The 13,046-nt window shown below is 40.9% G+C and overlaps 1 protein-coding gene across 6 annotated transcripts in view; it reads left to right on the top strand.

Annotated features, from left to right (window-relative positions):
- The window catches only part of TBC1D4 (TBC1 domain family member 4), a 210,086-nt gene that overhangs the window by 120,757 nt on the left and 76,283 nt on the right, over positions 1–13,046 (top strand). For all 6 annotated transcript variants that reach the window (XM_086329973.1, XM_086329971.1, XM_086329974.1 and 3 more), the window contains exons 2-4: positions 4,820–5,407; positions 7,740–7,829; positions 11,246–11,350. In XM_086329973.1, coding sequence (XP_086186099.1) covers positions 4,820–5,407; positions 7,740–7,829; positions 11,246–11,350 — 783 coding nt within the window. The remainder of the gene's footprint in view (positions 1–4,819; positions 5,408–7,739; positions 7,830–11,245; positions 11,351–13,046) is intronic.

Below are 13,046 nucleotides of genomic sequence, written 5' to 3'. Positions count from 1 at the left end.
AATATTTGTCACAAGATAAAAATTCTGCAGATTCAAAAACATCCTACAGATAATATTTTTCTTATTCTGCACTCCATAGAGAGACTTTGGAAATTTAATTGCACTAGAGTTGCAAAATCAGATGAAAAGTATTAGATAAACTATGGTTAGTGAGGAAGGAGGGGTTTTGCCTAACCCACTAGAGTCACTGTATAGACATTCTACAGGGTTGAATGTCTAGGTCAGTCTCCGGCCCTTGTCAGATACTAAAACAAAAAGAAAATGAGAGAGGGCTAAGGTTGCTGATCATATGTTAGTACAAAGCATCTGACTTCCCTGGAGATATGTCAGTTGTTCAGGGTGAGTCACTGAAACTATAGCATTTGGACTTTATTCTTTCCCAGGAAATATTCTGCTAGCAAATGGAAGTCTTGTAATTTTAAACTGTGAAAACTCTAGCCATATATCCCGAATAATTATGTGAAAAAAGAAGAAATTCTGGTTTTAGAATGGTTGCTGGTAGATTTAAATAAATACCATATATGTCTGAAGGTGAAGCAACCCTGCATATAAAATGATCTGTTTCCCAAAGGTAAAAATTACCAGAAAAGGTTTACCAGAAAAGGTTTCCCCTTTCCCAAGTCCACATACTGAGGATCTACTTTATACTCGAACTTATTCTAGGCTATGGGGATACAAGGAAAAATGTGGGAAAAACCCCAGAAATCACCACCCTCCTAAGGGCTTCAGTTCAGTTCAGTTCAGTCGCTTAGTTGTGTCCGACTCTTTGCGACCCCATGAATCATAGCATGCCAGGCCTCCCTGTCCATCACCAACTCCCGGAGTTCACTCAGACTCACGTCTGTCGAGTCAGTGATGCCATCCAGCCATCTCATCCTCTGTCGTCCCCTTCTCCTCTTGCCCCCAATCCCTCCCAGCATCAGAGTCTTTTCCAGTGAGTCAACTCTTTGCATGAGGTGGCCAAAGTACTGGAGTTTCAGCTTTAGCATCATTCCTTCCAAAGAATACCCAGGGCTGATCTCCTTCAGAATGGACTGGTTGGATCTCCTTGCAGTCCAAGGGACTCTCAAGAGTCTTCTCCAACACCACAGTTCAAAAGCATCAATTGTTCAGCACTCGGCTTTCTTCACAGTCCAACTCTCACATCCATACGTGACCACAGGAAAAACCATAGCCTTGACTAGACCAACCTTTGTTGGCAAAGTAATGTCTCTGCTTTTGAATATGCTATCTAGGTTGGTCATAACTTTCCTTCCAAGGATTAAGCGTCTTTTAATTTCATGGCTGCAGTCACCATCTGCAGTGATTTTGGAGCCCCCCAAAATAAAGTCTGACACTGTTTCCACTGTTTCCCCATCTATTTCCCATGAAGTGATGGGACCAGATGTCATGATCTTTGTTTTCTGAATGTTGAGTTTTAAGCCAACTTTTTCACTTTCCTCTTTCACCTTCATCAAGAGGCTTTTTAGTTCCGTCCAAGGTAAGAGAAACCCAAGTAAGACGGTAGGTGTTGCAAGAGGACATCAGAGGGCAGACACACTGAAACCTAAGGGCTTACATTCTAGCAAATCAATTACATAGAATGTTCAAAGGGGTAAGTGCTATAGAGAGTAATAAAATGTGGGAGAGGGGGTGGAATTCCAGGGGAATGCTGGCTGTCAGAGCATGTATGTGTGTCTTTTGGGGTAGGGGACAGATGCCACCTCGAGGTGACACTAGAGCATGAATTTAAAGGAGGTGAGGAGTGAACTGTCCAGTTATCTAGGGGAGGAGCTTGGAGTTCAGAGACCTTCAGGGAAGAGTGTGCCTGGCATGTCCAAAGAGTAGCCAGGACACCAGTGAGGGAGAGAGCTGGGAGGAGTAAGGTCAGAGGAAACGGGGTGAGGATGAAAAGATGAAATGCAAGTCGACCAGCTAAAGGTCACACGGAGGATGTATAGCCACAGTGCACATTTAATCTGTTTGTTTCTCATGTGCAGAGAGTGAGGGCCCTGGAGGACAATGTAAGGATTTTGTCTTTTACTCAAGAAATGGGGAGCTTGGAGGATTTGCAGATGAGCACCATGACACGTTTAAAAAGGATTCTTTTTACTTTTGAGAGTACGTTAAAGGGGCCAAGGGATACCCGTTAAAAGGCTGTTGCAGAAAACCAGACGGGAGATAATGAGTTGTATTCCATTTTATGTGAATGTACCACTTTTGGGCTTCCCTGGTGGCTCAGCTGGTAAAGAATCCACCTGCAATGTGGATCGACCTGGGTTCGATCCTTGGATTGGGAAGATCCCCTGGAGAAGGGAAAGGCTACCTCCTTCAGGATTCTGGCCTGGAGAATTCCATGGACTGTGTAGTCAGTTCATGGGGTCACACAGAGTCTGACTGAACGACTTTGAATTCAGTTCAATTCAATTAGCTCAGTGATAAAGAATTGGCCTGTCAATACAGGAGAAGTAGATTCCATCCTTGGGTTGGGAAGATCCTCTGGAGAAGGAAATGGCAATCCATCCCAGTATTCCTGCTTGAGAAGTCCCATGGACAGAGGAGCCTGGCGGGCTACAGTCGATGGGGTCGAAAAAAAATCAGACACGACAGAGTGACTGTCAGCAACGGTACCACCTTTAGTTTATCTGTTCACTGTTTTCCTGTCAGTTTTATTGCAATATAATTGACATACAGCATTGTATTTAGGTCAAGGGGTACAACATAATGATTTGATACAGTATATATTGCAAAATGATTAACATAAGCTTAGTTAACACCACTCACCTCAAATGGTTACAGATTTTTTTTTTCTTGTGAGAAGAACGTTTAAGATCTACTCTCTTAGCAACTTTCAATATACAATATGGTATTATTAACTCTAGTCACCATGCTGTACAGAATATGCCAAGAACTTACTTTTCTTGTCACTGGAAGTTTGTACTTTATATTTTCAAGTTTCTATTGAACTTTCTATTTGTTTTCATATCCCCAAATATTTTGTTCATCTTAGATCTTTAAAAAATCATAGCTATTTAAACAATATTTGATGAGTGACTTAGCTTCTTGTTCAAGTCATATAGTAATATATATATATATATATATATATTTATTTATTTATTTAAAGGCTACCCACTCTAGTATTCTTGGGCTTCCCTTGTGGCTCAGCTGGTAAAGAATCCGCCTGCAATGCAGAAGACCTGGGTTTTATCCCTGGGTTGGGATGATCTCTTGGAGAAGGGAACGGCTACCCACTCCAGTATTCTGGCCTGTATAGTCCATGGGGTCACAAGGAGTCAGACACAACTGAGCAACTTTCACTCACTTTCACTAGGTTAACTTAGGTTGTTTCCATGTCTTTACTGTTGTGAATAATTCTGTGATGAACATGAAGGTGTAGATATCTTTTTGAGAGAGTAATTTTGTTTCTTTTGAAAAATACACAGAAGTGGAATTGCTGGATCATATGATAGTTCCATTTTTAATATTTTAGGAATCTCTGTACTGTTTTCCATTGTGACTGCACTGATTTACATTCCTACCAACAGTGCTCAAGGGTTTCCTTTTTTCCATGTACTCCCCAGCACTTGGTATCATTTATCTTTTTGGCAATTATCTTTCTATCAGGTATAAGCTGATATTTCATTGTGTTTTGCTTTACATTTCCTTAACAATTAGTGATCATTCACTTGTTGATGAATATTTGAGTCATTTTGAGTTTGGGAATGTTGTGACAAAGGCATCTGTTAATATTTGTGAACAAGGCTTTCTATGAACATATATTTTCAGGGCTTTCACTTAAATATCTAGGAGTGTGAGATTGATCTGTCTAATTTCTAAGCAACTGCCAAATTCCTGAGGTGCTCGTGCCATTTTACATTCCTGCACACAACGTACGGGTGTTCCAATTGCTCCATATTCTAGTCGGTACTTGGTCTTTTTGATTTTAGCCATTCTAATAGGTGTGTAATAGATAGTATCTTTCTGTGGTTTAAATGTGCATTTTCTCTGATGGCTAATGCTGGTGAGGGGTGTCTGCATTTTAATCTCTTCATTCAGAAAGTTAATTTTAGTCTTATTGTTGAAACTTCCATTCCTTTCAGCTGAAGCTCATAATAATTAGTTTATCTCAGTGGTGGTTGGTACTTTAACCATGTTACACTTTATTTTTTAAATTTAATTTTAACCTTTTGTTCCCTTATAATACCTTTATGTTGTTGTTCAGTCGCCAAGTCGTGTCTGACACTGCGAGCCCATGTACTGCAGCAAGCCAGGCCTGTCTGTCCCTCACCATCTCCTGGAGTTTGCCCAAGTTCATGTCCATTGAAACAGTGATAATAATACCTTTTAGAAGTACTCAAAGGGTACATTGTAGTAATTTATTAAAGGTTTAGCCACTTGTAGAGTCTCATGGCTTTGTTTTGGGGAAATGAATACATTTAAAAGGGGAAATTATAAAAGTGATAAAAATTTTCAGTCTCATCTTTATATTACTTATATCCGATAGTGTAATTTAAGTTTATGCTTTGTCTTGTGTGCTCAGCCGATCAGTCATGACCGACTCTTTGTGACCCCATGAACTGTAGCCCATCAGGCTCCTTTCTCCATGGGGATTCTCCAGGCAAGAATACTGGAGTGGGTTGCCATTTCCTCCTCCAGGGGATCTTCCCAACCCAGGAATCGAACCCAGGTGTCCCGCATTGCAGGCAGATTCTTTACTGACTGAGCCACCAGGGAAGCCCATACTTTATCTTATGTAGGGTCTATTACTTTCAGTATTTTATCACTTACCATGAGAATGCATTGCGTGTGATAATAATAATTGTTCTGAATTCTCTTCCAGGTTCCTGATGTTATCAGCAGCATAAGGCAGTTATCGAAAGCTGCCATGAAAGAGGATGCAAAACCCAGCAAAGACAACGAGGACGCCTTTTACAACTCTCAGAAGTTCGAGGTCCTGTACTGTGGCAGGGTGACCGTGACCCACAAGAAGGCGCCGTCCAGCCTCATCGACGACTGCATCGAGAAGTTCAGCCTGCACGAGCAGCAGCGCTTGCGGCTCCAGAGCGAGCCGCGCGCAGGGGACTCGGGCGAAGACCAGGCGGGATCCGAGGCCCGAACGCCGGCCTGCCCCGTCGACGTTCTGTCGGAGGAAGGGGATGGCGTCGCTGACACCCACCCGGTCTTCCCTGCCGCGCCCAGCCAGCCTGGGCCATCTAGCTCGCGAGTCTGCTTCCCTGAGAGGATTTTGGAAGATTCGGGCTTCGATGAACAGCAGGAGTTCCGGTCTCGGTGCAGCAGCGTCACGGGGGTCCTGCAAAGGAAAGTTCACGAGAACAGCCAGAAGCCGCAGCCGCGGCGGAGGCATGCCAGCGCGCCCAGCCACGTGCAGCCCTCGGACTCGGAGAAGAACAGAACCATGCTGTTTCAGGTGCTGTCCTGGCCGGCGGCTCTCCCGGTGTTTCCCCATCCTTTGCTATAGCCGGAAGCAGCCCAGCGGCCAGCTTCTCCCTGGTCCTCAATCTGGAAGCATCCAACTTTTCTGTCATGTCCCCCAGGCAGCAGAGAAGGCAGGTTGGAGAAAGAGAGAAGGACAGTAGTGAAGGGGAATGTAAGAGAAAAGGGAGCAGGGCAGGGAGGGAAAGAGAGAGAAGCACTTTAAGGAGCATCAGGGAAAGTTGGTTGGGGAAATTAGCAGAGATTACCCAGATGGCGCTAGTGGTAAAAAACAAAACAAAAAAACCCAACCCGCCTGCCAATGCAGGAGACCTAAGAGACAGGGTACCATCCCCGAGTGGGGTAGATCTCCTGGAGGAGCACATGGCAACCCACTCTGGGATTTTTGCCTGGAGAATCCCATAGACAGAGGAGCCTGGCAGGCTACGGTCCATAGGGTCTCAAAGAGTTGGTAACTACTGAAGCAATTTAGCACGCATGCCATCTTAGCATCACCAGCGTTTGCCTTAGGTTGATTCTTCACTAGGGCCTCCCAGGGTGCTCAGTGGTAAAGAATCCTCCTGTCAGTGCAGGAAACACAGGAGATGCAGGTTCAATCCTTGGGTGGGAAGATTCCCTGGAGTAGAAAATGGCAACCCCCTCCAGTATTCATGCCTGGAAATCCCATGGACAGAGGAGCCTGGCAGGCTACAGTCCATGGTGTGGCAAAGAGTTGGACATGACTCAGCACACACGTGATTCTTCAGTAAATGTTGCTATTTATTATTATTATTTTTTAATGACTGCAGAAAGTCAGAAGGGTTTAAAGATGTGAGTCTGGGAGAGTGTGAATCTTCTTGAAGGAGAGAGAAGTTTCTAGAAAGAAGAAAAGTCCAGAGACTCATGGTTGTATCTTCAGATGAGGATACACCAATTTACTCTATCATACAAAGGAGAGGTTTAGGAAACATCGTAGGCCTGATAATTTATTGGATCAGTTGTTAAAATCATTGGGTGCAGGTTGTATTATAGGTGTAAAACACGATTCTTAATTCTAAAAAGTAGTTTTTGAAGTTGTACAGGGTATAGAAAGTGTCCAATTCCACTTGAAAGAACTGAATTCCTAACAATGCCCTGTAGAGATTCTTTAATTAATCCTCAGCTTTGAGGATTAGAGTTTTCCTCAGATTTGAGTTTTCTTGAAAAAAGGAGTGACGGTCCTTTTGTCCCATTGCAAAGAGTCCTTAAGAAGGAAATTGCACTGTGTACCTTGGTAAATAGTCCCAGGATGTAATATTTGCTTTATCAGAAGTTCATGGTTGTTTTGTTCTGTTTTGTTCTTGATAACTTGAGGCATGTGATTAAAGTGTCTATAGTCTTTTCTTTGGTAATACATTAACTGAGTTTCTTCTCTTTTTTTTTTTAAGATTTTTTTTATGTGAATGATTTTTAAAGTTTTTATTGAATTTGTTACAGTATTCCTTCTGTTTTATGTTTTGGCTTTCTGGCCGCAAGGCGTGTGGTATCTTAGTTCCCCAAACAGGGAGCAAACCAGCATCCTCTGCCTTAGAAGTTGAAGTCTTAACCATTGGACCACCGGGAAAGTCCCCTGAGTTTCCTCTCTTGATTTGTTCTTTTTCTTAGCTAGCCAGAGTCCATGTTGTTAATTTTTTTCTAAATGGTTATTTATTTAAAAAACTAAAAAAAAATTTATCTGCCCAATTGAAAGTATATCTTTCTGTTGATCCTTTGTGAGAAAGTAAGATTTTAAATTATAAAGGTTGCTTTTTTTTTTGAAAAGACAATAATTTCTAATTTGGAAAAAAATGGTTTCTTTTAAATTAAGAGCAGCTTATTTCATGATTTCTAGATGAAAGGAAGAATTGTTTTCAGACAATTGATAACTGAGGTTGTAAATTTGATGGGGTTAGGTATTGACACTGTATATTCCTATACAGTCCATGGTATTCTCCAGGCCAGAATACTGGAGTGGGTAGTCTTTCCCTTCTCCAGGGGCTCTTCCCAACCCAGGGATCCAACCCAGGTCTCCTGCATTGCGGGTGGATGCTTTACCAACTGAGCCACAAGGGAAGCCCCAAAATACTGGAGTGGGTAGCCTATCCCTTCTCCACTGGATCTTCCTGACACAGGAATCAAACCGGGGTCTCCTGCATTGTAGGCGGATTCTTTACCAGCTGAGCTACCAGGGAAGCCCATATATCTTGTATAGAGTATTTGAATCTGTATTATTAGTCAAATATTTAATTGTAAACTAAGATATTAGCTTCTTGGTAAGTTGAAATTAATTGGAATGCTTTATTTTTAAGGTTGGGCGGTTTGAGATTAACCTTATCAGTCCGGACACTAAATCAGTTGTGCTTGAGAAGAATTTTAAAGATATCTCATCTTGTTCCCAGGTATGTATTGAAGTAGATTATGGTATTTGAGGAAACCAATTAAGGCTTGTTTCTCAATTAACCAGAAAATAACTGGGATTGAATCCCTTCAAATTTTATTTATTTTTAAAAACGTATTTATTTTAATTGGAAGCTAATTACTTTACAACATTGTGGTGGTTTTTGCCAAGTGGATTTATCTTCAGAGTGTGTGTTTGGGTCCAGGTCCTCAGTATCCTAGTATTTTGCGCTCACTGTCATCAGCCCTGTCTCCTCGTAGCACCCCTTCATCAAAGGGCTGAGTGGAATTTTTGCGCTGGTGAGTTCTTTTGGAAATATCTTCTTGATTAGTTTTCCTCAGAATCTTGGGCAGTGGGTTTTGGCATCACTGAGTCATGTTTGCTCTTTATACCATAATAGGTAATAAAAGGAGAACCAGTACTTTCAAGTTTATTGTTGTAAATGTTAAAGTTTGAAAAGAAGGTTTGTGTATGTATCGTTGGCCTTTTACTTGTTGTTAATTCTTATATTGTGTATATAAAAGTTTTAAAAATAATCAATACAATTATATGTGGTTGAGGTCATATCAGGCATAAAGTAGTATTCTAAGTACCATAGTAATATAATAATTTAGTACAGCTATCCAAAAATTAGAGCTGCCTAATTATATGGCAAACCTAGGAAGAATTTCTGAAGATGTTGGAATGGAGGGAATATCTAAATCTGAATATGGGAAAGCTAAAAATGCAAGGATGCCTCTGAGGAGGTCCCTGGAATAGAGAAGCAATAACTTATTTCCTAATAGGTGTACCTTAGAGGTACCTTCAGGGTCTTGGATCTTGCCAAGGCCCTTTCCTATATTTTAATGTTGAAAATCAAGGCTGCTTATTAAAAAAATTTTTTTTTGAATTTTGGAGTTAGCACTGCCATAGGTAGGATGTTCAGATATTCTTCTGTTGGAAAATGACAACTTTTAGTACATCTTGTTAATTACTCTCCTCAGACTCAGCTAATGTAGTTTCACTTCCAGTGTTTTATTTTAATATTTGTTCTGTTATATGGAGACCTAGAATTATGTTCTGAAGATAAAAGCTTTCTACTCTAATAATTGAGAAAGGCAGCATCTGACTCTAGGGTGAATATATTGAAAATTTCTAAATTCCTATTTAAGGGACAAAAAATTTGGTAGAAAGATGATTCACTTTAACTGAAAAATAGTATTTACTAAGCATTCTCGTAACAACATGTTTCCCTGGGGTCTTTGCATGATCATAAGGTCTGTGAGGGTGGGTGTCTTATGCTGTAGAGCCTCAGAGAATAAGATGTGTTAAGACAGAGCTTAATGCTTAGGTGTTCAATAAATGTTGAATGAATATTTCTGTATATTGGGCCTCATGCCCAGTGTTGAGGAGAGAGTTGTGTGCAAAGCTGTGTATTTCCTGTTTCCCAGAGCAAGAGTCACCATTGGAAAAGACTGTGCCTCTCCCTAGCCCCACCCCAAGTCTTGCAGGAAGAAAACTAGCAATGCTCATTGACCATTTAAGGGAAAAAAAAAATTGAAAAAGAAGAAAAAAAGAACCAGCCAAACCAAATATGTAAACTTGCAGTTCAAACAAGATTTTTCCTTTCCTTTTCTTTTTTTTTTAAGCAAGCTTTGTAATGACATTAAGAATTAAGAAAAAGAATTGACTGAAATATGAGGAAGCTTTGTGTAAAGGCCTTTGATCAGAATAATTGTCAGGTTAATCTCTGCCCCTCACTGCGTGGCCAGCTCCTATTACTTTTCCACAGAATTGCACTGATGGAGGGTGGCTGCATTTGGGAACAGGCATACTTTTAAACATACGACGTGATGTGACTCTTTGCGACCCCATGTTCTGTAGCCCACCAGGCTCCTCACGTGTACCCCTATGTATGTTTCTTTCTTCAAAATCAGTAGGACTGGATTTTTGGCAAGCGTGAGGAATAAGGGAGTGGTTTTCTTTACTGGAACATTGCCACTGCCTGAAAACTTGGTGAGCTGGTGAGGTACTATGCATTTTTCCCATTTAATGCCAAGTTAGTCAAAGATTTTTTTTTAAGATGATGCTATTTCTCCATTTTATTTTATTTACTTATTTTATTTTGGCCGCACTTTGCAGGCATGTGGGATCTTAGTTCCCCGATCAGGGATTGAACTCATTCCCCATGCAGCAGAAGCACAGATTCTTAACCTGGATCTCCTGGGAAGTCCCAAGTCAAAGAAATTATATAATCATGAATGAGTTGTATCAGATGGAATTTACTTTTACCTCATGGACTGTATAACTTTATTCTTCCTATTAACTTTTTCTTTTTATAGAGTTGATTTCCTTTTTCCATATCCACTGGATAGGTGAGGCTTATTAATACAAGAATTGTGGTTACTATTTATCAAACATGCAAAGAACTAAGATATTTCTTAGTTCTGAATCTGAAAAATTTTGGGGAATAGGTGCCATGACTACTATTTTATAATGAGAAGTGGAACTTCGGAGATACTTTTTATCAACACATCACAATATCTCATACCTAGTAAATTGCTTGAATTAAGGTGGAAGCACAAATCTGACTCCAAAGCCTGTTTCCTTTTCCCTGGAATTCAAGTGATTGCAGGACAACTTTAAAGTTTTGGTTTTCATGACTTTTCAAAGTACCGTGCTTTCTGTTAAAGTAACAAGGTGCTCAGTTCAGTTCAGTTGCTCAGTCGTGTCCGACTCTTTGCGACCCCATGGACTGCAATACGCCAGACCACAAGGTGCTACTGGCTGCTAATTGGTGTGTATATATTCAGGCTGATTGAAGTTCTCAAATGATTCAGATTTTTTTATAAAGTGTAGCTGAGGTTATTTAGCTTGTGTTCAGAAAGTACAGATTTGTGAATTTGGATCATTGACATCTGCAGTAATTTCTTTAATGTATTCATCTTCTAACAGTTGTGACTCCTTGAATGTCTATAAATAGACAAATGTTCTAGTAGTTCTAATGCAGGCTTTAGGGAATTGCATGTCATTTCAGTAGAGCATTGTCAGTTTTATGATTCTTAATCTCAAGTAAATAAGAACAGGGTTTATGATGAATCATCAGACTGCTTGCTCAATGACGACCAATAAATTGAAAACTCTGGTACTGCCAAACACTGGGTAGTGGTTTTATTACAAGAGACAGTGGATCGTGCCATCCTGCTTTTCCTTCTGTGGCCCCGAGTCACAGAGTGTTTGCCAGAAACAAAGCAATCTGAGCTGGTTTTCTTTATTTTATGTATCAAAAGCCTGCCATAAAAGTTTGCTCTGACATTATGTCCCCTATCACAGTGCCGTGAAGGAGAAATTCATGAAAGTGTGAAAGCACAGAACTGTTTGCATAGTGTTGGTTAAATGGACATAATCTTATAAACTCCCCACTTCTTCTCTCTCTAGGGTATAAAGCATGTTGATCACTTCGGCTTTATTTGTCGGGAGTCCTCGGAGCCTGGACTGAGCCAGTATATCTGCTACGTGTTCCAGTGTGCCAGTGAATCTCTGGTATGTGGGGTGACTGCTGTCCACAGGCTCCTCCCCAAACCTCTGACTCCTGGGAGACTTGTCTCTGACAGACCCAAGCCTCACAGAATGGCCATCAGTGGAAAAAGAGGAGGGCAACCAGAGATGAGTTTCTGCCCTTTGAGGCAGAACCACAATAGAAAAACAAAACCAGATTGTCTTGGTAATTTTTTAGCCTAGATAATTTTCTTGAGTTTAACAAATCCAGAAATATTACTGGGAGTATTTTTCAAAGGTGGTGCTTGTTGTTGTTCAGTCGCTAAGGCATGTCTGACTCTTTGAGACCCCACTGACTGTAGCATGCTAGGCCTCCCTGTCTCTCACCATCTCCCAGAGTTTGCCCAAGTTCGTGTCCATTGAATCGATGATGCCATCCAATCATTTCATCCTCTGCCACCCTCTTCTCCTTTTGCCTTCAATCCTTCTCAGCATCAGGGTCTTTTCCAATGAGTTGGCTGTTTTTTTTAAAAGGTAGGAAAAGCTTGATCATGGAAGAAGAATGGTTACTTTTTCCATTGCTCATGTAAGAAGATAAAGAAGACCTTTTATTCTCTCAGTTGCTCTAACATTTCAGGGTAGATAATGCTTATTTCAACAGGGTAGACAGCGATTTTGTTTTTTTTCTCTGTATTTCATCAGCCCCTGTCCTCCTTTTAAAAACACTTTCTTTATTGTCTTTTTTTAGCCTTGATTTTCTTTCTTTGGAATTTGGAAGCCAATTTTTCTCTCCAGCGTTCTCACTCCCTCTTTAATGGGAACAGTTAGAATTTTCGAAGAAATATGTAAGACGAAGTTGGAAATGGTTCTGAGTCACTAAAAATATGTCAGTGTTTTCCCCTAAATTTTTTTTACATATTCTTCCTTTTTACATATCCTTCCTGAGTTACCTCTCCTAACCATTTTAGCACAAATCTTTAGATGTATACATTACCATTCTTGGAAGCACGGCATTTATTAGACATACATCTTCCCCCTTGATTTTCCCCAGGGAAATACCACCACTTAGAACAGAGTAAGCCAGGCTGCATTCTCCTCAATTCCTTAATGCATGTTGCCATCCTCTTTGCTAACTCATTTTTAAAACTTTTTGTTTTGTATCGGGATGTAGCCGATTAACAACGTGGTGTTAGTTTCAGGTGAGCAGCGAAGGGACCCAGCTATACGTACACGTGTATCCATGCTCTCCCAAACTCCCCTCCCATCCAGGCTGCCATATAACATTGAGCAGAGTTCCCTCTCCTATACAGTAGGACCTTGTTGGTCATCCATTTTAAATCCTCCCTAGTAACTCCTTGGGAGTCACTGCCTTCCGTGTTCCCAGCGTGGACACTGAGTTGAGGGATAATGAAGAAATGGAGATGAATTGGTGCCAAGACACTTTCTGACTAGGGAATGTAGCATTCAACGGTTTTTACGCAAGAGGGGTCCTTTTAAAGTTTTGCTCTCACTTTAGGCAGTTAGCCATACCAATGAAAACCACATGTTGATAGCCAAGTGGACACTGTATTATATAGGTTTAGTTTAGGGCTTGGGATAGAAATTTAAGGGTCACTGGGTAAAGAATGATTGAAGGTGTGGGGGTTGATGAGCACGCAGGGGCAAGAAAAAGAGAGAAGGCTAAAGAGAGCCAAGGATACAATCCTGGAAAATGCCAACTGAATAAGACTTAGGTAGAAAG

Source organism: Bos grunniens, chromosome 12 (genome assembly GCF_055505025.1).
Source record: "Bos grunniens cultivar Pamir isolate PY7600 chromosome 12, Bosgru_T2T1.0, whole genome shotgun sequence".
In the NCBI taxonomy this organism is placed as follows: domain Eukaryota; kingdom Metazoa; phylum Chordata; class Mammalia; order Artiodactyla; family Bovidae; genus Bos; species Bos grunniens.
The sequence above is the reverse complement of the archived record's forward strand: the minus strand, read 5'-3'. Positions and strand labels throughout refer to the sequence as shown.